At 35.3% G+C, this 19338-nt stretch overlaps 3 protein-coding genes across 4 annotated transcripts in view; all 3 read right to left on the bottom strand.

Annotated features, from left to right (window-relative positions):
* Nucleotides 1–19338, bottom strand: part of LOC101893689 (RYamide receptor) — a 449765-nt gene that overhangs the window by 283679 nt on the left and 146748 nt on the right. The window lies entirely within an intron of this gene.
* On the bottom strand, nt 5919–7179 carry LOC101891801 (phospholipase A1 VesT1.02). The gene is made up of 2 exons (XM_005180097.4): nt 7011–7179; nt 5919–6940 (listed from the first exon to the last, which is right to left on the bottom strand). Exons 1-2 carry the CDS (start codon nt 7162–7164, stop codon nt 5976–5978), a joined length of 1119 nt encoding a protein of 372 aa, XP_005180154.3. The 5' UTR covers nt 7165–7179; the 3' UTR covers nt 5919–5975.
* On the bottom strand, nt 16347–17652 carry LOC101893351 (phospholipase A1-like). The gene is made up of 2 exons (XM_020035598.2): nt 17512–17652; nt 16347–17449 (listed from the first exon to the last, which is right to left on the bottom strand). Exons 1-2 carry the CDS (start codon nt 17567–17569, stop codon nt 16437–16439), a joined length of 1071 nt encoding a protein of 356 aa, XP_019891157.2. The 5' UTR covers nt 17570–17652; the 3' UTR covers nt 16347–16436.

Here is a 19338-nt window from a genome sequence, read left to right as displayed (position 1 = left end):
CTCACCATGCGCCACCCACGAATGGTTATAAAATGAGATTACTCGCTTTAATTCCTGCGCACAATGGCCACCAAAATCTCCGGATACCAATCCGTTGGACTATTGTGTCTGGTGTATTTTGAAAAGAAAGGTTGCATTTTTTATCTCACCCTGTATACCAGCCTTAAACATGTCTACCGCTCCGTATCACCACATTCGTGGAAAAACATCGACTGTCACAAAGAGAATACCAAAGAACATCGAAATAAGTTAGAGAAAACCTTGGATCTTAGGATTTCGATGGACAAAAATTTTTCTACCAAACTCCACACTGAGAGTAGGTTTATTGCAGCAAGCACGCAGATTTTGAAGACTACATCGAAAGGCATACCAATTAAAACTTCTCAGCATTTAAAGCAGTGAAATCAGGAGCAGGAGAAATTTAGCCCAGACAGAGGGTCGTAATAGATATCGTACCCATTCAACTGCTGAATCTAAGATTATTTCTACTAAAACCATGGAATGGAAAGTACAAGAGCACAACACGACATGCAATATCCTACATATATATTGGTTAATCTATATAGGAGCAGTGCCCTAAAAATCAATACATGAAAAACACAATTTCAAATGTATTTTCCAATTTTTTATTAATTCAAAAATTAGACATTAAAAAAAGTTCTCATTTCTATTTAGCCTTGTATTTTCGTCTATGGAAATCACTCTAGCTTCCGAACGAAATGAAGTAGGTTAAACAAATTTGGCCTGAAACACATAAGGTGCAAAGAATATTTAGAATTGTGCCATATATGAATTTGATAGTTTGTGTTTCCGGTACGTAATAACTGGACATATGGGTCCAAGTCTTTATGTTAAATTTTTAAACGCACAATATTATTTCTATCGCAAATTATTATTTTTATCGATTACAAACGGAAACAAAGTGAATGTATCCTCTTTACTATGTAGGAGGGTGTAAAATAACTAAACCGACTGTTTCTAGACTTTTGATAATTTACCAAAATAAACTGTAGTTCCCATTACGAACTCTAAATACGTAATTTGAAACCACTCCGGTGAATAATGTCGCTAAAATCATCAAAATACCATATATTGGGATGTACCGTTATATGGGGGCTATATGAAGACGTGGACCTGCACAGACAATTTTCTGTCACAGACTGTAGTATCCGTTACGAATTTCACATACCTAATTTGAAACAATTCCGCTGAATAATGTCGCTAAATTCTTCAAAATACCGAATATCTGGAGGTACCGTTATATGGGGGCTATATGAAAGCGTGGACCTACATGGCCCTGCCTATTGGCAAATTAAACATGTGTGCAAAATTTTAGCCTTCTATCTCAATTCGAACGAAAGATAGCGTGATTACAACAGACAGACGAACCAACAGACGTACAGACAGACGGACATCTAAATTAACTTAGAATTTTACGCTGATCAAGAATATATATATATACTTTCATGGGTCTGGCAAGAGTATTTCGAGGAGTTACAAACGGAATGACAAAGTTAATATACCCTTCATAGTATGGTGGAGGGTATAAAAACAAAATACCAAACAATGGCAGATAGAAGAAATCCTGGATATAAATATTCCGACAAAGGGAGAAGTAACCGTTACGAACATATGATATGCAATTTTACGATGATACCATTAATATTTTTTTTTTTTTTTTGAAATCACCGGAAATTGGCCTTCACTGAATGGAAAATAACTTTAAAAAATTGTCAAGATGAGAGTTGCGGTGAGTTAAATTGTACGCATACGTGTTGTAATTATGAAATTATTATCTGTCATGATTTCAAAATGTGATAGAGCGCAACAAATGTTTCTTCTTCGATCCAACACAAAGGACAACTTAGTGCATGTGTAATAAATTAAAACTCATTTTGTCTGTAACAGGCCACTGACTGGTGGCGTGAACAATAATATAATTATAATTAACAAATTAAAAATTATTTATTTCATTATTTATTTGTTTCATTATTTATTTGTAAAGAAAATTATCGGCAAATGGCCAAATTCTGCATGCATTATTTTATATTAAGATAGGTCCAAATATCCGTCTACACATTGTGAAAGCATTCTCGAATACCAGTAGATACCCATAAAGCTAATTTCAACAAAGTTCGAAGTAAATATTTATGTATTGGCATAGAGTTGCAAATGTTACAAACTTTGGTTTATTCAACCCTGTATTGTCATTATAAAACCATTAAGAACCCTTAACTTTTTTCCACGTTTTTCAACTAATAGAATTTCACATCACTTTTATTCAAATTTAGATGATGATTTATTCTTGGAATAAATCTTTCCGTTGCTTAGCGCATTAATCTTTTGAGTTAAAAATCGGATTTCCATACCTTTTTTGCGCATGAATGCATTGGTTTGTCATTTGAGGGCTATTAAATTTTGCGAATACCTCGGACCCTTACCCTAAATCATATTTGATATAAAGAAAATGGTCTTGTTTTTAATGTTTCCTTTGAACGTGCCATTCTCTTTTTCTGTAGCCCAACAAAAGTCCGTCCCCTATTGATGCGTGTGATTTAAAGTTACAAGTTTTTCGTATGCGCCCTTTTTGGGAAAACGCCCGCTCATCGTCCTCATCCATGTTTACGACTAGTCAAAAGAAATTATCTAGCACAAAGAATTTTGCAGATGCTGACAGCTGAATTGTTTGTAAACATTTCAGACGTGTTGGTGTGTGCAGTGTGAGGTGTGAGATATCAAATGTTTGTTTGTTTGTTGTGGCCAAAAACTTATAGCTCCTATCAATGGATGTTTAAATACATACATACATAGTACATAAGTATAATAGTAGTGATAACTTAAATGGAATATAAAAAAAATGCGACTCACATAGAACATGTTATGGTTTGAAGTTAGTAATTACCCAAAAACAAAGTAGAGTCACCGTTTTAAAGAAAACTCGCATACCATAGTGGTAACCATCGTGTTTCTGCTGTAAATAAGAACTTCATCGGCTCCTATAGTTGTCTACTTACAAAGGGATTTTAAAGCATTACCTCTTACTTCGAGGTTCTCAATATTAATGTCAGAAAAATGAAAAAAGTTTGTGCGATAATTTTGTTTTTACCCTTATATAAGTTGAAAAATGGAAATACATTTTAGAATAATTTTATTTATTCCTAAACTTCCAGAATTCAATTTTCTCTCAGATTTTCTTCAGTGTGAAGAGTGTGAAAATGGAAAATATCGGTCCAATAATTCCGATAGTAACCTGAACAAACTTTCGAAAATCATACTAATATCTAGAGCTCCGAAATGCCAGCTGGAATACGCGTGTGTCAGTTTTTCGGACAATCAGGAAAGTTAACAGAAACTCTATTGTCGGTGTTTACAACGCCTTCCAAACTTAATTGCAGTGGATTTTTGCTTCAAAATATATTAAATATTCTATATTCTTAACGTGTTAGATTTACTGAACATGATAAGGAAATTATAGACTGTATTGATTCATTGGTTATTCTTACAAAAAACCAAGGGATGAGACGAGAATTGGTGGCTTTTTCCATAATTATGGTCTTCCCTGCCTTAACCAATGGTAAAAACTGCATTTTTCTTCACTAATAAATCGACGACCACCAACCGGAAAAGTCCACGTAAAAACTATGTTATTTGTTCAGTTTGACAAACAATTCAATCAAAACTAAATTTTCAGACTTTCGAGTTGTTATATATTCTTCAAGTTTTCACTTTTCGGAAAGAATAATAAGAACATATTTACCCTTTTCACGAAAAAGTCATAAAAATCCTTCATTTTAAAGTTTACGAAAGTAAAAAATGCATAAATTTTTCCTTTCCCAAACTATTTTAACGTCTCTATACAGGGTGTGATAAAAACTGCATCAAAGTCAAACGCCATAATTTTAAATGTTTTTTTTTTTTTTAATTTTATTACATGAAAGCAACAAATGTCGAAAAAAACATCAAATTTTAAAATAAGTTTAAATTTGTTCTAATTGGTTATCTTTGGAACGAAATACGGCCAATGAAACCGTCACACGCTGCCCAAATGTTGCTTTGCGGTATTTTGGTCCATTCCCGGCGAAACGCTTGCTTGAGGTGATCGACATACTAGTATTTTTTAGTGCCAACCTTGCTTTCCAAAATACTCCAGACACAATAGTCTAACGCTGGAAATGAAGCCAGAAACCTCATTTTGAACCCATTCTTAGGTGGCGCGTGCGATGTTGCTGAAACCTGTTGGAATGTCCAAGGCCTGCGGCCAAAATGTTTTCATGCCCAAGGCTTTAATACACCCTTCAGAATATTTTGGCGATAATATTCGCCATTTATTCTGATGCCACGGTCGATTAATTCGAGCGGAGAGGGACCATTGGCTGTTATGGCGGCCCACACCATCACCATGGCCGGCGCTTGAGTTCTGGTGGCCAACCGAAGGTGTGCATTTTCGGCTGACCTCTTTCGCAAGTAAACACGATCATTTTGTTTGTTTACGAGACACAAAAGATTTATTCACATTTAAATGCTGGAGTGCTCTAACGATAACCACTTGTGGTATTCCAGCCAAATATCAATCAATCACAAATCACACTACCACGCTTGAATTCCATCACGAATAACTTTTTTCTTGAAAATGCTCACCAAAATGCTTTTGTACGCTTGTAAACAATATAATGAGGTGTCACTGGAATAATTTTAACAGCTGTCAGACGTGTGGCTTAGAAATGACAGCAGTCTGAAGTTGGTAGCAGTTTTTTCATCTCAATCTGTATGTAAACCTTAAAACAAACAGTGGCCTAAATATCAAGTTTCAGAAGTTCAGCTTCAGCCATATTTAGCAGCGTTTAGTACGAATGTCCAAAACAACATCCTAGACATCATTTAGTACTATTCGAACAATTATAGTACGCATTTGCAAACCACCACCAGATCTCCACTCTCACCAGATACTAACAGAGACCTCAATATAAAATTTTGGGATTCCAGCTCTATACATTTACACAATACCAAATTTAGTAACATTTAGTAATTTTCGTACGCATTTCACTAACCACCTCAATATCTCAATCCCAAATGGCAGCAGAGACATAAGTATGAAATTCGGGAGTTCCTCCACCCAATACCCAATTTAGTACCACTTAGTAATTTTCGAACAATTTTAGCACGCATTTCCAAATCCACCCTCCAATATCATTCTCAGATACCAGCAGTCATCTAAATAGCAAATTTCTGAATTTTATCTCTATATTACACACATGAACACCGACCGTAATACCACATTTCAGATTTCAAGCACTATCTGTTCACCCAAATAACAAAGCGTACCAAATATAGTACCATTAACTGTCACTATTTAGAACATATTTCCAATAAAAAAATTAAAATTTCAGCTTTATCAGCACACCATAAAACCAAACGGGTCCACATTTAGTACCATTTAGGACAGTTCGTACAATTAGTATACATTTCCAATAAAACCTTTATATATAAACATACATTCTATCCTTGATTCTCTTACCAAATTTCAAGATTTTAGCTTCATAAGTTCGCATAATACCAATCGGAACCTTATAGTTTGATTTTCCTAAACATTTAGTACATCTATCCAGCACTTAATCAGTGACTCCCATTCAAAATTTCAGATTTGTAGCTCATTCCGTTTGTATAATACAAAATATTCAATTTTTAGTAAATTTCGTACACTTTTTGTATACATTCACAGCCTTATCCCACGCTACGCACCAAGACTGGTCCTCGTGCAAAATTCTCTCAATCAAGGTACTAGCTTCAGCCGTTTTGTCTGAGTGTTGATGAATCTTTGAGTCAGTCAGTCAATTACTTTCCTTTTTTATTAATATAGATAAAAATGGGCTCAACAACAAATTCAGTACTGGGTCCTAATAAAAAAGATAGGGTCAAAAAATATTTCTGTAGCTTATATATTTTAATGCATTATTTATTAATCACAAAACAATCATTTACGAGCCTTTGCCATAGGGAGCGGCGCTATTAACTGGCACATAGAAATAACCAGCTACACCATAATTCGAAGGAGCACCCATACGCACCGAACTATAAGTCGAACCACATTGGTTACCTACGGCAGCTGTATAGGTACCACACTTCATGCATGGGAAGTCATTCTTACGCAAAGCTTCGGAATAGTAAATGTAGGAACGGCTATGAGCGCAGGAGCCAGTCAAGTCGACACCACAACCGGGTTGTGTTTTGCCTCCATTGGGATAGAAAGCACCCTTGCCAATGGGCTCCAAGAAACCCAAGGTACCACCATTGGTTTGGATCGATTCAACGTAGCTAGCATCAGTGGTGCACAGACGAGTACTGCAGTCGGAATAACTGAAGAGTGGTAAAGCGGGATCCAAGCCAACAATTGTGTGTACCTTACCCCTCTTGACAAGTTTACCAGCGTAACCTGAGACATGGGCACCCAAACTGTGACCGATCAGACCGAGAGTGGAGAAGGACATGCCACCTTTTTCATTCAGAAAATCAATGAAGTTTGCAACCAATTGACCAACACTTGGCACATCATAGCGGGCACTGGCGTAGTTAATGGTCTGGGCGCTCGAACTCCAATCGACGCAGAATACGTTGTAAGAACCACTGGCCAACAGGGCTGAACGCACATCTACATTGACATCTGATTGGTAATTGTTGTTCCAACCGTGAATAACAAAGCGAGTCGGATTGTTCTTGTTGAAATATGAAGCGGCCAAGGCATTGGCATCATTCACAGTGATCTGTTTGGGAGTGGTGGGATTTGATTTCGTATACAAATAGAATTTAACTTGCAAAGCACGAGGTTCGATGGAGGCCACCTCCATGTCGTATTGTTCACGACTCATCCATTTGAAGCCACCATCGATTTGAGGGACCATCCAGCCCTTGGCCGTGGAAAAGTCTAGGCTGGTTCCACCAATAGCTGAGGTTAAAACAAGGCATTAGTACCATACTTCAACTAACTGAAAGAAATTACATTATCTAGGACCTACCCACAGCTACGAATGTGAATAGCAAAGCAATTGTCAACTTCATTTCGGCAACAGTTAGACATTTTGCAAAGAAAGTCATCTTATATAGATGTGCCCCCAAATCCATTGGCGTATGACCAGTGATAGGAGGGCTCATATCATTAAGAGTTATCATTGTTATTTTTGTTTTCATTCATTCAATGGCACACTATCAGTCCACAGGCATTCTGACAACAATAACTCTTGGCACAATTATCAATTTCAAATCGGCAATTCAGATTAGGTGAAATGCGTAAGCAATAAATAAATTCTAGTAGTGATGTTTATTTTTTTTATTATCGGCTAAATCTCAAGTACATGCATGTTAAAGAGGTTTTACTATGTCTTGTTATGTCCAATAAATTAAAAATAATTATTGTGATTTTTGTTTTATTATTCTTTAATGCTAGAAACATCGATCGCCATGTTTAAAGTTGAAAAATCAAATTGGAACTTGATTTATAAGACTACAAATTGGCAAAGGTGCAAAATTGCTATTTATACATTTTGATACTTCTAGATGAATGTGTTATACATTTCCAGTCAGAATTAAAAAATATTGCTTAAATACCAAAATAGATTTCCAGAAAGTTGAAGAGAAAGTTTCGGCCTGATACACAAAACATGCAAAGTTAAAAAACTTCTAATTCTTTGTATTCAGTAGAATAAACAATAAAGATAATCTTTACTTTTCGATTTCCTCGTGGCCCGTTTGAATGAATGTTGAAGGAAGCATTGATGTGGAATCATTCCTAAGCAAAAGAGATTTGATACAATTCTGCAGAGCAAATTCAAACCCCCTTCAATGATTAAAAACACGTAGAGGTTCCCCACAGTGTGAGGTAATCTTTTTGTGTTGCCAATGAAATGTTTGCAAAATTTGACCTCATGGAGATTAAAGTTGTTGCAAATGAGGATGTTGTTGTTTCGATTCCGTATGTTTTGAATGTATCAAATGAGAGAATTAGTGGGAGACACTTCGGAGGAAACTAGGGAACACAGGTTGCCACGAGTATGAATTGAAGACAAAGCAATACCTAGGCTTAGTATTACATTGAAAACTGTGAAAAAGACCTATATTTTGACTTGCGCTGTGATTATTTAAACTGTTGACGTTTATGGAGGATGTTCCGCAGTAGTTGCGTTCAGTAAGTGACATACGTCTGACATAAATATTACCTCGTACCAGATTTGGACAATACTACTCCTTCACCTTATATGAGATATGTAATGCTGAAATATGCGTGGGAAACCAGAGATAGTTAACCATAGTATTTCACTTTTTCTAATACTGAAAAGAATATTGGGATCTGTAATATTTTAAGAAAATCAAACATCTATTTTCAATTTTATTGCTTTTCTTTTTTAAACTTTTGTGAGGAAGGTACTAGAAGGAGTAGACCGATAAATTCCACATTCACATCAGATCTCTGGTTGAGAGAAATTTTTTGAAGAGAATCGCTAACTTCTTTCCCAAGTTGGAAGAGATATAAATATTGAAATTGTGCTCCGTTCTGGGGGACCCATATTTATTATCTCTACACCAGATCTTGTTACAGTAAAAATATTGGAATACGTGAAATTTAATAAAATCGGATGCTCATTTCGCGTTTTTCGATCTTCATGGTTATTAAAAGTTGTGACCCTAACTGGGGGGTATAAGAAAGGTTGGTCCGAAATATTCCATCTTCATACCAGATCTGCTGTTGGTATGAAATATAGGGATTTACCAATTATAAGAATTATAATTATTCAAAATGTTGACCCTTTGTGAAGCAGGTACTTGATGGAGTGGGCCAAAACTCCCCATTTTCACACCTTACCCATGACTGATAAAAATATTAGGATGTGTAAAGGTTGGACCAAAGCGAACACTCTTTTCGAGTGTTATCGTGCGCAACAACCAGCGAAACAGACGAATGAATTCGGTCAAAAGAGGGTCTAAACCCGTTATTGCGATTAGAAACGCTTTGGCCTTTCAAATGATATACAGGATGAGATAAAAAAAACTTCAACAAAGTCGAACGCCATAATTTTTACATTTTTATACCCTACAACACTATGTGTTGGGGGTATTATAAGTTTGATTGGGCCAGAATTTATGTAACACCTCGAAATATTGGTTTCCCATATAGGAAAGTATATATGGATCTTCCTAGCTCGCCGAGCTGAGTCGATCTAGCTATGTATGTCCGTCCGTCCGTCTGTCCGTCTGTCCATGTTAATTTGTAATCACTCTACAGGTCGCAATTATGGTCCGATCTTCACGAAATTTAAAATGGAGGTGGGGTTAGGGTCAGAATAGAGCCCTATTGCTTTTGGAGATTATCGCCAAATGTTTAGGGGTTGAAATGGACCAAATACTGAAAAAATGTCGGATTTTGCAGTAGCTATACAGGTCGCAATTATAGACCAATTGATGCGGAATTTCGCATGTAGCTAGAGTTTAGGGCGGGGAAGAAGCCTACCAATTTGGGTGGTCATCGGATAATATTTAGCGGGTAAAATAGACCATTTCTTTTGTGTTGAAAAAATTCAAAAATTTTCATAAAACCGCGAATATTTTAAATCCCGGCGAAATCACAAAGCCATGACAAGGTTACTTCTGATCTTTACATTGATGTTAACATCCTACAAATCGGATATATAGCAAAATATGTGCGATATATATGTCTATCAAAGAAGATATGCTTGAAAGATATCTTATATGTCGAGAACTGTTGAACTGATTTCGACAGTTCTCATTAATTCAGAATGGCCTCTTGGCAGGAAAGAAAAAACGCCTAAAAAAATAGCATAAAAATATTTGGTAATATTTGGTAATATTTCTACAGCTAACAAAACTAAGTAGTTAGGATATCAGGATATCATATACAGATCGCATTTATGGCCCGATCCTTACGAAATTTTGCATGGGGATAAGATGAGGGTCAGAATAGAAGCCTACTCTTTTTGGAGATGATCGCCATATATTTAGGGGTTGAAATGGACCAAAAAGCTGCAAATTTGTCAGCACGTCGTAATTATCGCCCGACCCTCACGCACATTTGAGTGGGGGTTACCGCACATTGCAAAACCAAGCAGTTTTGGATGGCCATCAAAAATATTCAATTTTGTAGACAAAATACGAAAATGTCCATTCCAGTGACTTTTTGGAGAATTCGCAAATACAGGAAAGACGCACTTCTGACTATTTCGTTAAGGATGATTTCGTTGAAGAATATATTCAAATGTCTGTATCTCATATAGATGCGTTTTAGTCAAAAACCAATAATAAATGTTAATCTTTTGCCACTTCTGAGAGATTATAGGTCTTTGGGAAATATTGGTTCCAGATCTAGGAAGACCATTTATGTGCAACATCTACCAATAAATTGGAAATGAGCAAATTAGTTTAAGTTGCTATTATTCGAAAATTAGAGAACGAAACCTGATGGTTTTCTTTTATTATTTGTCACAATATCTTGTGGAATTCATTCGAGTATCTCGCCTATATAAACTGTATCACTTATTATAGTGTTGCAGGGGATTCAACGGTCGGCCCCGCTCGACTGTAGCCTTTGCTTACTTGTTTTAATTGTTATTGAATGAAAGCAAAAAGTGTCGGAAATAGCATTAAATTTTAGAATAAGTTTAGATTTGTTCGAATTGGTCACCTTTGGCGCGTATTATGGCCTTCAAACGGCCAATGAAACCGTCACACGCTGCCCGAATGTTGCTCTGCGGTATTTTGGCCCATTCCCGGCGAAACGCCTGCTTGAGGTGATCGACACTTTGGTAATTTTTAGTGCCAACCTTGCTTTCCAAAAAACCCCAGTCACAAGAGTCTAACAGATTCTCCAGAGATTCTGGAGGAAGTGAGGAGTCTCATTTTGTAACCATTCTTAGGTGGCGCGTGCTGAGTCCTGTTGCAATGTCCAAGGTCTGCGGCCAAAATGTTTGCGTGTCCAAGGCTTTAATAAACCCTCCAGAATATTTTCCCGATAATATTCCGCATTTATTCTGATGCCACGGTAGATTAATACGAGCGGAGAGCGACCATCGGCTGTTATGACGGCCCACACCATCACCATGGCCGGCGCTTGAGTTCTGTTGCCCAATCGAAGGTGCACATTTTCAGCCTCTTTGGCAAGTAAACACGATCATTTTGTTTGTTTACAAACTGCTGGACAACGAGCTCTTTTGAGTCTATTTTCTTTCTTTTGCGGTGTAAGTTCTTGCACATTTTAGAATGTTAATAGCTTTTTTCTGGAAAATTCTTACCAAAATGCTTTTGTACGCTTGAAAACAATATAATAAGCTGTCACTGGAATAATCTTAACAACTGTCGGACGAGTGACTTAGACATGACAGCAGTCTGAAGTTTTTTGCAGTTTTCTTCATCTCACCCTGTATATATTTGAGTTATAGCCATATCTAAACCGTTTTTACTAAATTAGAAGTTCTTGATTCGGACAAATATTGCACATATATGGGAGCTATATCTAAATTTGCACCGATTCGAGTTCGTCCTTAGACCAAACACATGATTTGTGGAAAATCGGACAATAAATGCGGCCTATATATTGACCGACAGACAAACATGAATGAATCAGCTAAAAATGTTTTTCCATAAACATCAGATTCCTTCTGAATTTTACTAGCAAATGCACAATGGCATAATACTCTGTACCCCAGTGTGGCATAGGTTACCTGAAGGCTCAAAAAATTGAGCATTTTAATCACAAAAAAATATAAATTAAGAATTTGTAATACTAACTTAAACATAATTTTGTTTCAAGATGTACTAAAATACCATATATTGGGTGCTACAGTCATATAAGTTAGTGAGATTTATAGATTTGTTGGTTTAGAAGGCGATATCCATTATGAAATCCAAATACCTTTTATAACAAACGTGGCTAATATGGGCTATACGAAGACGTCGATTTTCTCTTTAAGGGGGCAGTAACCATTGTAGGATTTGTTTACTTGCGGACCGAATTGTTTATACCTCTGCCATGATATATTTTGCTATAATATCATGTTATCAGATCCAGATAAAACTTCTGTCTTATAGAATGTTCTACTAAAATATAAAAACTTTAAGTTACAAATTTAATGTCTTCATGAATGATATGTCGCAAAGACATTTGTCCACTACCTATATAATAAACTTTATTGTCACGCCATACAATCTATATTCTGAAATGAACTGTCGTTCCTATTTTTGTTCAGAAATTACAAATGTTGAAAAAAACTTTGCCCAAATAAATATTCACACAACAAAATTGTAACTAAGCAGATATGTTAACAGTCACGAATTTACTTCCTTGGCGACACAATGTCTTATCGATGTTCACATACTTTTGGCTTAGAGACACCAAAACAAAAACTTTTATAAATCTAGAAAAAAATAGTTGTTGTTGATTACATTGATTTAAGTCTCAATTAATTTATGTTATAATTGCAGTACTCGTACAATCGATGTAACCACTGGAAAATTAATGTTTTTCGTTGATATGGTCGATTTATTGGTAAAGCCTTATCTTCGAAAGTGGTAATGCTTAGTCACTTCATTTTAAACCTAATATTGGGAAATAAATCTATAATTTAATATAGTATTTTCTATAGCTTTGTTGTATCAATAACAATTATTACAACGGCTCTCTCCACGCTTAGATGTCTATGGTTGATAGGGTGCTGATTGGACAAGGTCAGTTATAATGTTGTTAACCTGCACTTCATATCACACGAGTACAAGTTCAAGGGATTGTTTTATTTTTCATATTTAGAAGTATTTACTATACGTTTTCTGTTTATACAAAAATTCAGTAAATAAGAATGACTTGAGCGATATGTTGACAATTATTGTATCGAGAACTTTTGCAATTGTACTGGAAAACTTGTTCAGTAAAGTTCAAACAATCAAGTTATCAAAACAATTTTAAGGAATTTTGTAGAAATATATTTCTATATTTCCTTTAAAATTGAAAGTTTTTCTTGATGTTGTAATTTGACAATATTTTCATAAATATGGGTATAAGGAGTCTCGAATGAGTTTGCTAAGTAAATGTAACTGAAAAAGTATCCAGACAAATTTATTTATTGCAAACGATGTCTTCATTTCCCTGAAAATTAGAAATGACTTTTATTTTTGACAATTTTTGTTTGTGGGGAGATTTCTTAGTTGTTACAAGAATAAAGTTTGCCTATGTGATGTAGGCGTCCAGACATTGCAAAAATAATCATAAAATATTCAATCACATTTTTTACACCCTCCATCATACGTAGTATGGGAGGTATATTAAGTTCATTCATCGAAATAATAATTTAAGACCTAATAAAGTATGTCTATTCTTGATCAGCGTAAAATTCTACGACGATTTAGCCGTCCATCCGTCTGTTGTAATCACGCTGTAGTCAAAACGAATTAAGATAGGAAGCTAAAATTTTTGCACAGATTAGTCTTTTGTCTGCAGGCAGATAAAGATCGGAGATTCAACTATATCGGTCCACTATAACGTATAGCTCACATATAACGGCACCTCCCTTTATATGGTATTTTGATGATATTAGCGACGTTGTTGACCGAAATTGTTTCAAATTCGTATTTAAAATTCGTAATGGGTACTACAACCTATGACAAAAAATTACTTATGCAGGACCACGTCTTCGTATAACACCCATATCTGAGCTGTATTTTTCGACGGAATTTTTGGGGAATTTTTCAAGTTCCTTTGGTTCGGCCGAACTTAGGTGCTTTTTTACTTGTAAATTCTAGTTGTTTACCTTACAATTTATCCCTTGCTTGTTGTTCAAAATATTTCGAATATTTTTATACCAGGGATAGGCACAAAATAACGCAATTGGTATGGGGTTTTATACCCCATTTTAAATCTTTAAACTTGGTTAAAATCAATTCAGATATAGTCAAAGCTCCCATATATATGTTTCATCAGAAATACCCCTGCCCTAGAGGGGTCCCGTTTTGGATCTAGCTTCTACATACATCTTCATATGATTTCACGATTATTGTAGACCAAATCTGTAACAATTAACGGAACTAATTATATATATTGCTCCGATACATGTTTGTTTGCACATGTGTGTATTTTGTTAGTAGGTTGAGTTTGAGAATGGGTCATGTCGGACAACGTTTTTTATAGCCCCCCATACAACAGTACCTCCCAATATTCAATATTTTACTAATTATGGCGACACTTATTACCGAAATTGTTTAAAATTTCGAATTTAAAATTCTTAATGGGTGCTACAGCCTATAACAAAAAATTCTTAGGCAGATCCACGTGTTGGTATAGCCCTCATATATATATAATAAATAGTGGAGGAAGTTCGGACCGGTCGAACTTAGCTGCTCTTTTACATGTTCCCATTAAGTTTGTAATTCCTCGAAATGCACATTGGGTATTGGACCCAACAAAATATATAAGTTATTCATCGGTAGAAAATTATAAGACGATTGAAATGTGTCCATCTATGTCAATCAGTCTAACTTTCGAAAACCAAAATATCTAAAATTTTTGCCATAGCAACGTTTGAATGAAATTTAAAATGCAGTATATAGATCTATGTTCTTGTATAGCCAATATAATTTGTAGCCTCAAGCGATATTGTTTTATTTTTGGCATTTGAAGTTTTTTAAAGAAAGGCAGGCAGAAAGTTGTCAATATAGGTATTCGTATAACTCCCATATAACGGTGTCTCAAATATTCAGTATTTTGATTATTGGAGCTACATATTGTATGAATTAGGCATCTACCATACTTTCCTGTAGTCCCTATATAACAGTATTTTCCCACATCTGATTTAAGAACGGTCCCAACTTCTCTGGCAGGTAGATGTTTATGCAGATCCACGTTTTCGTATATCCCCCATATAAGATGCCTCCCAATATTTGTCGCACATTAATGAAATTTTTTAAAAATTGGTTGCGCAACAAATTACGATTTTTCGGTGATATGTTCGCAATGCCAGTAGCTGTTGGCATTTAAATCCAGTAAAAAATCGGGAAGTTGCCGATTTTATGATACTCTACACCACTTTGCATATTAAGTCGAGCTATCCATAACGATTAAACGTTTCTATGGAGAATTTACGAGAATTAAATCGTTCGAATTATGATTGTTTTTGAATGTGTTTATGGCTTTAAAGCAGTTATAATTTAAAGTCGAACGGAACTAATATATTGCAGACATATTTTCCTCTGAATCGATTTCTACTAAATTTGACGAAAGCATTTGTGTTTGAACCAATAATAATCAAAATCCCCTTTTTAGGCACAGTAAACGTAAAATCGGATGAAGATATGTATGGGAGCTATATCCAAATCTGGACCGATCTCTATAAAATTAAGCATAGGTATTTCTGTGCTGAACTTGATAGTTGGTACCAAATATCGTTGTTGTCGAGAGCATTTTACTTGTGGAAATGCAAAATCGAATGAAACATATATATCTTATATATCTATATCTTAACTGATTTTCACCAAATTTGATACACATTTTTCAAGGATGTATTCAATTCGGGCTTATATTAACCATTTGGTACACAATAAACATGATATCGAGTAAAGATATATATGGGAGTTATATCCAAATCTGCATCGATCTCCATAAAATTTTGCAACTGCATTTCTGAGCTATATTTGATATATTTTCCCGAATATCGTTGTTACTGAGTGCATATTACGGCTTTGGAAGAAAAAATTGGCAAATCAGATTAAACATATAAATATGGGAGCTAAAGCTATATCTGAACCGATTTTAGGCACACTTATTTGGTCGTATGTGCAAAATTTCATCTTGGGAGCTATATTTACATTTTGGCCGATTATCTCTAATCTCAATAGGGTTCGTCCTTAGGCCAAACAAATCATTTGTGCAAAATTTCATCTCGATTGAGCAATAGATGCTATCTGTACTTTGTGTACAAAAATACATGGACAGATTGACAGACGGACAGACATGCATAAATCGACTCATAATGTGATTCTATGCATATCATCAAAATAAACTATGGGTCTACCTCGCTTCCTTCTCTATTTTACAAACAAATGCACAAACGCATCATACCCTGACAACAGTATGGTGGAGGGTATAAATACTGAACAGAAAAAAAACACTCACAAAAAACGATCGGAATTGGTATTTATCCTCCTTATAAGTCAAATTCCACATACGTCATAAAAGCCCTTATGAATGAGTTTAATACGGTAAACAGCTAGATAAGTTGTATAATCGATGTTTCTTAAATCATTCCAAGCTACCTTCTTCAAGAAAATTGCAAATAAAAAACTCAAGTTCTTCTTGTTTTTTTTTTCCTATTATTCAAAGGAAATAGTTCGAGTGAATATTAATCATCGACGAAAAGTAAAATCCGTTTGGAGTACCTATTGCTCCTCAATGTCTAATACTCGCTTTCTGTATCATTTAGCACGCCATACGGTGGACTATTTCGAACTGGAACATAATAGATACCATTAACCTCCTCCTCTGGATAGACTGCACCCATACGCACCGCTGACACAACATTGCCACAATCATTCTTTAAAGCTTGTTGATAGTTTTCACATTCGATACTGCGGAAATTGTCAAACTCAATAGCTTCGGTATAGTAAATCACTGAATGTTCATGTGAACAAGGACCAATATTTAGACTGTTACAATCGGGTTGACGGGTTCCGCCGTTGGGATAAAAGTCAGCATGCCCAAGGGGTCGTACAAAACCATAATGGCCCGCATCCGTGTGAATGGCTTGAACATAATCGGCATCGGTGGAAGCTAAACGTTTTTGTGGCTTGTCATAGCTGTAGAGGGGCAAAGCTGCATCCATGGCTATAATCTTCGGCAGTCTACCACTTTTTACATTCTTACCAGAAAAACCAGCAACATGAGCACCCAAACTATGACCGGCAACCATTAAATTGTCGAATGACATCTGAAAGTTATCACTTAGAAAATCGATCATTTTGGCTACCTCTCTGCCAACAATTGGAACTGCAGCTACCGACGTTTCATAAATCAGCGAACGTGCTCGAGGCCAATCAATTACGATGGCATTGCAATCAAATGTACCCAAGGTAGCTGAGGCCAAATTTCGAATAACATCCGTCTGATAACTTTGCGTCCAACCGTGTATAATGACATAAGTGGTTTTATTGGCATCAAAATTTGAAATCTCTATTGATTCCCTGGTATGCGTTATTATGGTCCCAAGTGTGGGATTTAAGCGGGTGTACAAGTGGAAGGTAACTGGCGAAGTTAAAAGTTCAATATCTTCAATCACTTCCATTGAATCTAGAAACTTGTCTGCCATATTTCTGTCCATCCAGGAAACAGTTCCATCCACTCGGGGTACATACCAACCATTTTGCCCATGAATTTGAGATTCATTGTTGTCGAAGGGTTGATTGGCTGAAACTAATTGTTATCGTTTTATAAATGTTTTTTGATTGACTTCTATTCGAATTACTTTGCCTTACCGCTTAAAATACAAATAGCCAAAAATCCAAGACGTTCCATATTTGACTGTGAAACCATTTCATTCCTGCACGAAGTTTTTATAGTTTGTAAATTGACTTCTAATTTACATGTATTTACATTTTTATCGATTAAAGGTGTTTGTAATTGGCCCAATTGCAAATTAAAACATAGACTTTGACAATTGAAGTAATTTGTTCAGCAAACACAATTGGTATGGATATATAAATCCGGTTGGATTGTGGAACTAGTTATATGTTGACCACTTAAAAATCGTTGTAAAATTTACGTAAAATACGTTCATATGAAATATGAAGTTGGAACCTTCAAGGGTATATATAATTTCAGTTCTTAACTATGTGGAAATGTTCCAACAAATAAAGTATGAATTCTACCTTCCCGCCTAAAAGGATGGGGGGCGAAATTTTAATACGTCACCATTTTATGGTTTTTATACCCTGCATGGGAGCTTTGTTTGTCAAAGTCTATATACTCTTGATCAGCATAAAATACGATGTCGACTAAGCGATGTCCGTCCGTCTTTCTGTGGCAATCACTCGATCTTCCGAACGAAAATAAGTAGGTCGATAAGAAATACCCTGATGTGTGTTAGGTCTGCGGTACTTTTGGTACTGAAAATGGGCTATATAGGTGCACGACTTGGTATAGTCCCATATAACTGTACCGACAGATTTTAGGTTATTTTGAGTGTTGTAGTCATAATTTTATTCCGAATTCGCAGAAAATTGGCAGTATGTGTTCCATACTTGCATAGAATTGTTAGTATAGGTGAAATATATTTTTTGTTTTGGTATAATATATTTAATATTTTTAAGATTTATGCAACAAAAACGTGAAAGCTAAATCAAAAGTCTTTTCAAAATCATGTTCTATATATATTTTACATGTTTCTCTTCCCAAATTTGGTCCCTACACACCTCACACACAGATTTCGCCCATTCAATTATTTCCTTAGTATTTGATTGACATTGACAACCAACAACAGCTCCCAGTTTGATTCATGTGTCACTGCCAAAGGATCGATCGCTTTACCAATTGTCGGCTTTACCAATTGCATGGCGTTTTCCACAAAGGTATTATGTCAATAATGACAGCGAACCATGACGTCGACATGGTTATATATGTATAGTGTGTATTGTAATTGTGAAGAAATAAACATTTTTAGTAATATAAAATGAATTACAAATGATTTTATTCTTTTAAAATTGCGTAATATGACGGTCTTTGAAAGTTTCAGTACAGAATTGTAGGCAGAGATCTGACACTGAATTATTAGAAAAAGTATTCAATCTTAATTACGAAAATTTTGTTAGCAACTTCTTAAATTTCCGATCTTAAAACAGTAGTTAAATTTGAAATTGAACATATGAAATAGAAATATAAATTTGAACTTCAAAAATACGAGGTTGTAACGCTCGTTAATGTATGTACGCTCGGTTAATGTATGTATAGTATTCATTCAGTAATCAGAATTAAAAAAAAAAACAACAATAAGAAAAGGTCAAAAGACTGGCAAGACCGATTATATGTGACAAAGGAGTTTATATTGTGAATTTATGTGAAGTAGATCATACAAAATATAAACCTTATTTAAATGCGTATCATAACCTTAGAGTAGTCACAATTTAGGAACTATATCCAACTCTGAATTTTGTACCTCAAGTACCAAATATTGCTGTATAGTGCATGATATGACTTCGATAAGAACTATATAAAAAATATTTATTGGAGCAATAGATATGCCGGACCGAGTTTCGAGTGAAGGACTTAAAACCCCAAATCAGATGAAACATATATATGGAAGCTAT

The sequence above is a fragment of the Musca domestica genome, unplaced genomic scaffold, assembly GCF_030504385.1.
Source record: "Musca domestica strain aabys unplaced genomic scaffold, Musca_domestica.polishedcontigs.V.1.1 4, whole genome shotgun sequence".
NCBI classification, from domain to species: Eukaryota; Metazoa; Arthropoda; class Insecta; order Diptera; family Muscidae; genus Musca; species Musca domestica.
This window is presented reverse-complemented; position numbering and strand designations above follow the sequence as displayed.

Bases quoted from the DNA above. Each gene is read 5' to 3' on its own strand.
- LOC101891801 (XM_005180097.4), bottom strand. From the start codon at position 7,164: ATGATAACTCTTAATGATATGAGCCCTCCTATCACTGGTCATACGCCA. The intron at 6,941-7,010 runs GTAGGTCCTAGA...TTTTAACCTCAG, and splicing joins ATTCACATTCGTAGCTGTGG to CTATTGGTGGAACCAGCCTA.
- LOC101893351 (XM_020035598.2), bottom strand. From the start codon at position 17,569: ATGGTTTCACAGTCAAATATGGAACGTCTTGGATTTTTGGCTATTTGT. The intron at 17,450-17,511 runs GTAAGGCAAAGT...GATAACAATTAG, and splicing joins GGCTATTTGTATTTTAAGCG to TTTCAGCCAATCAACCCTTC.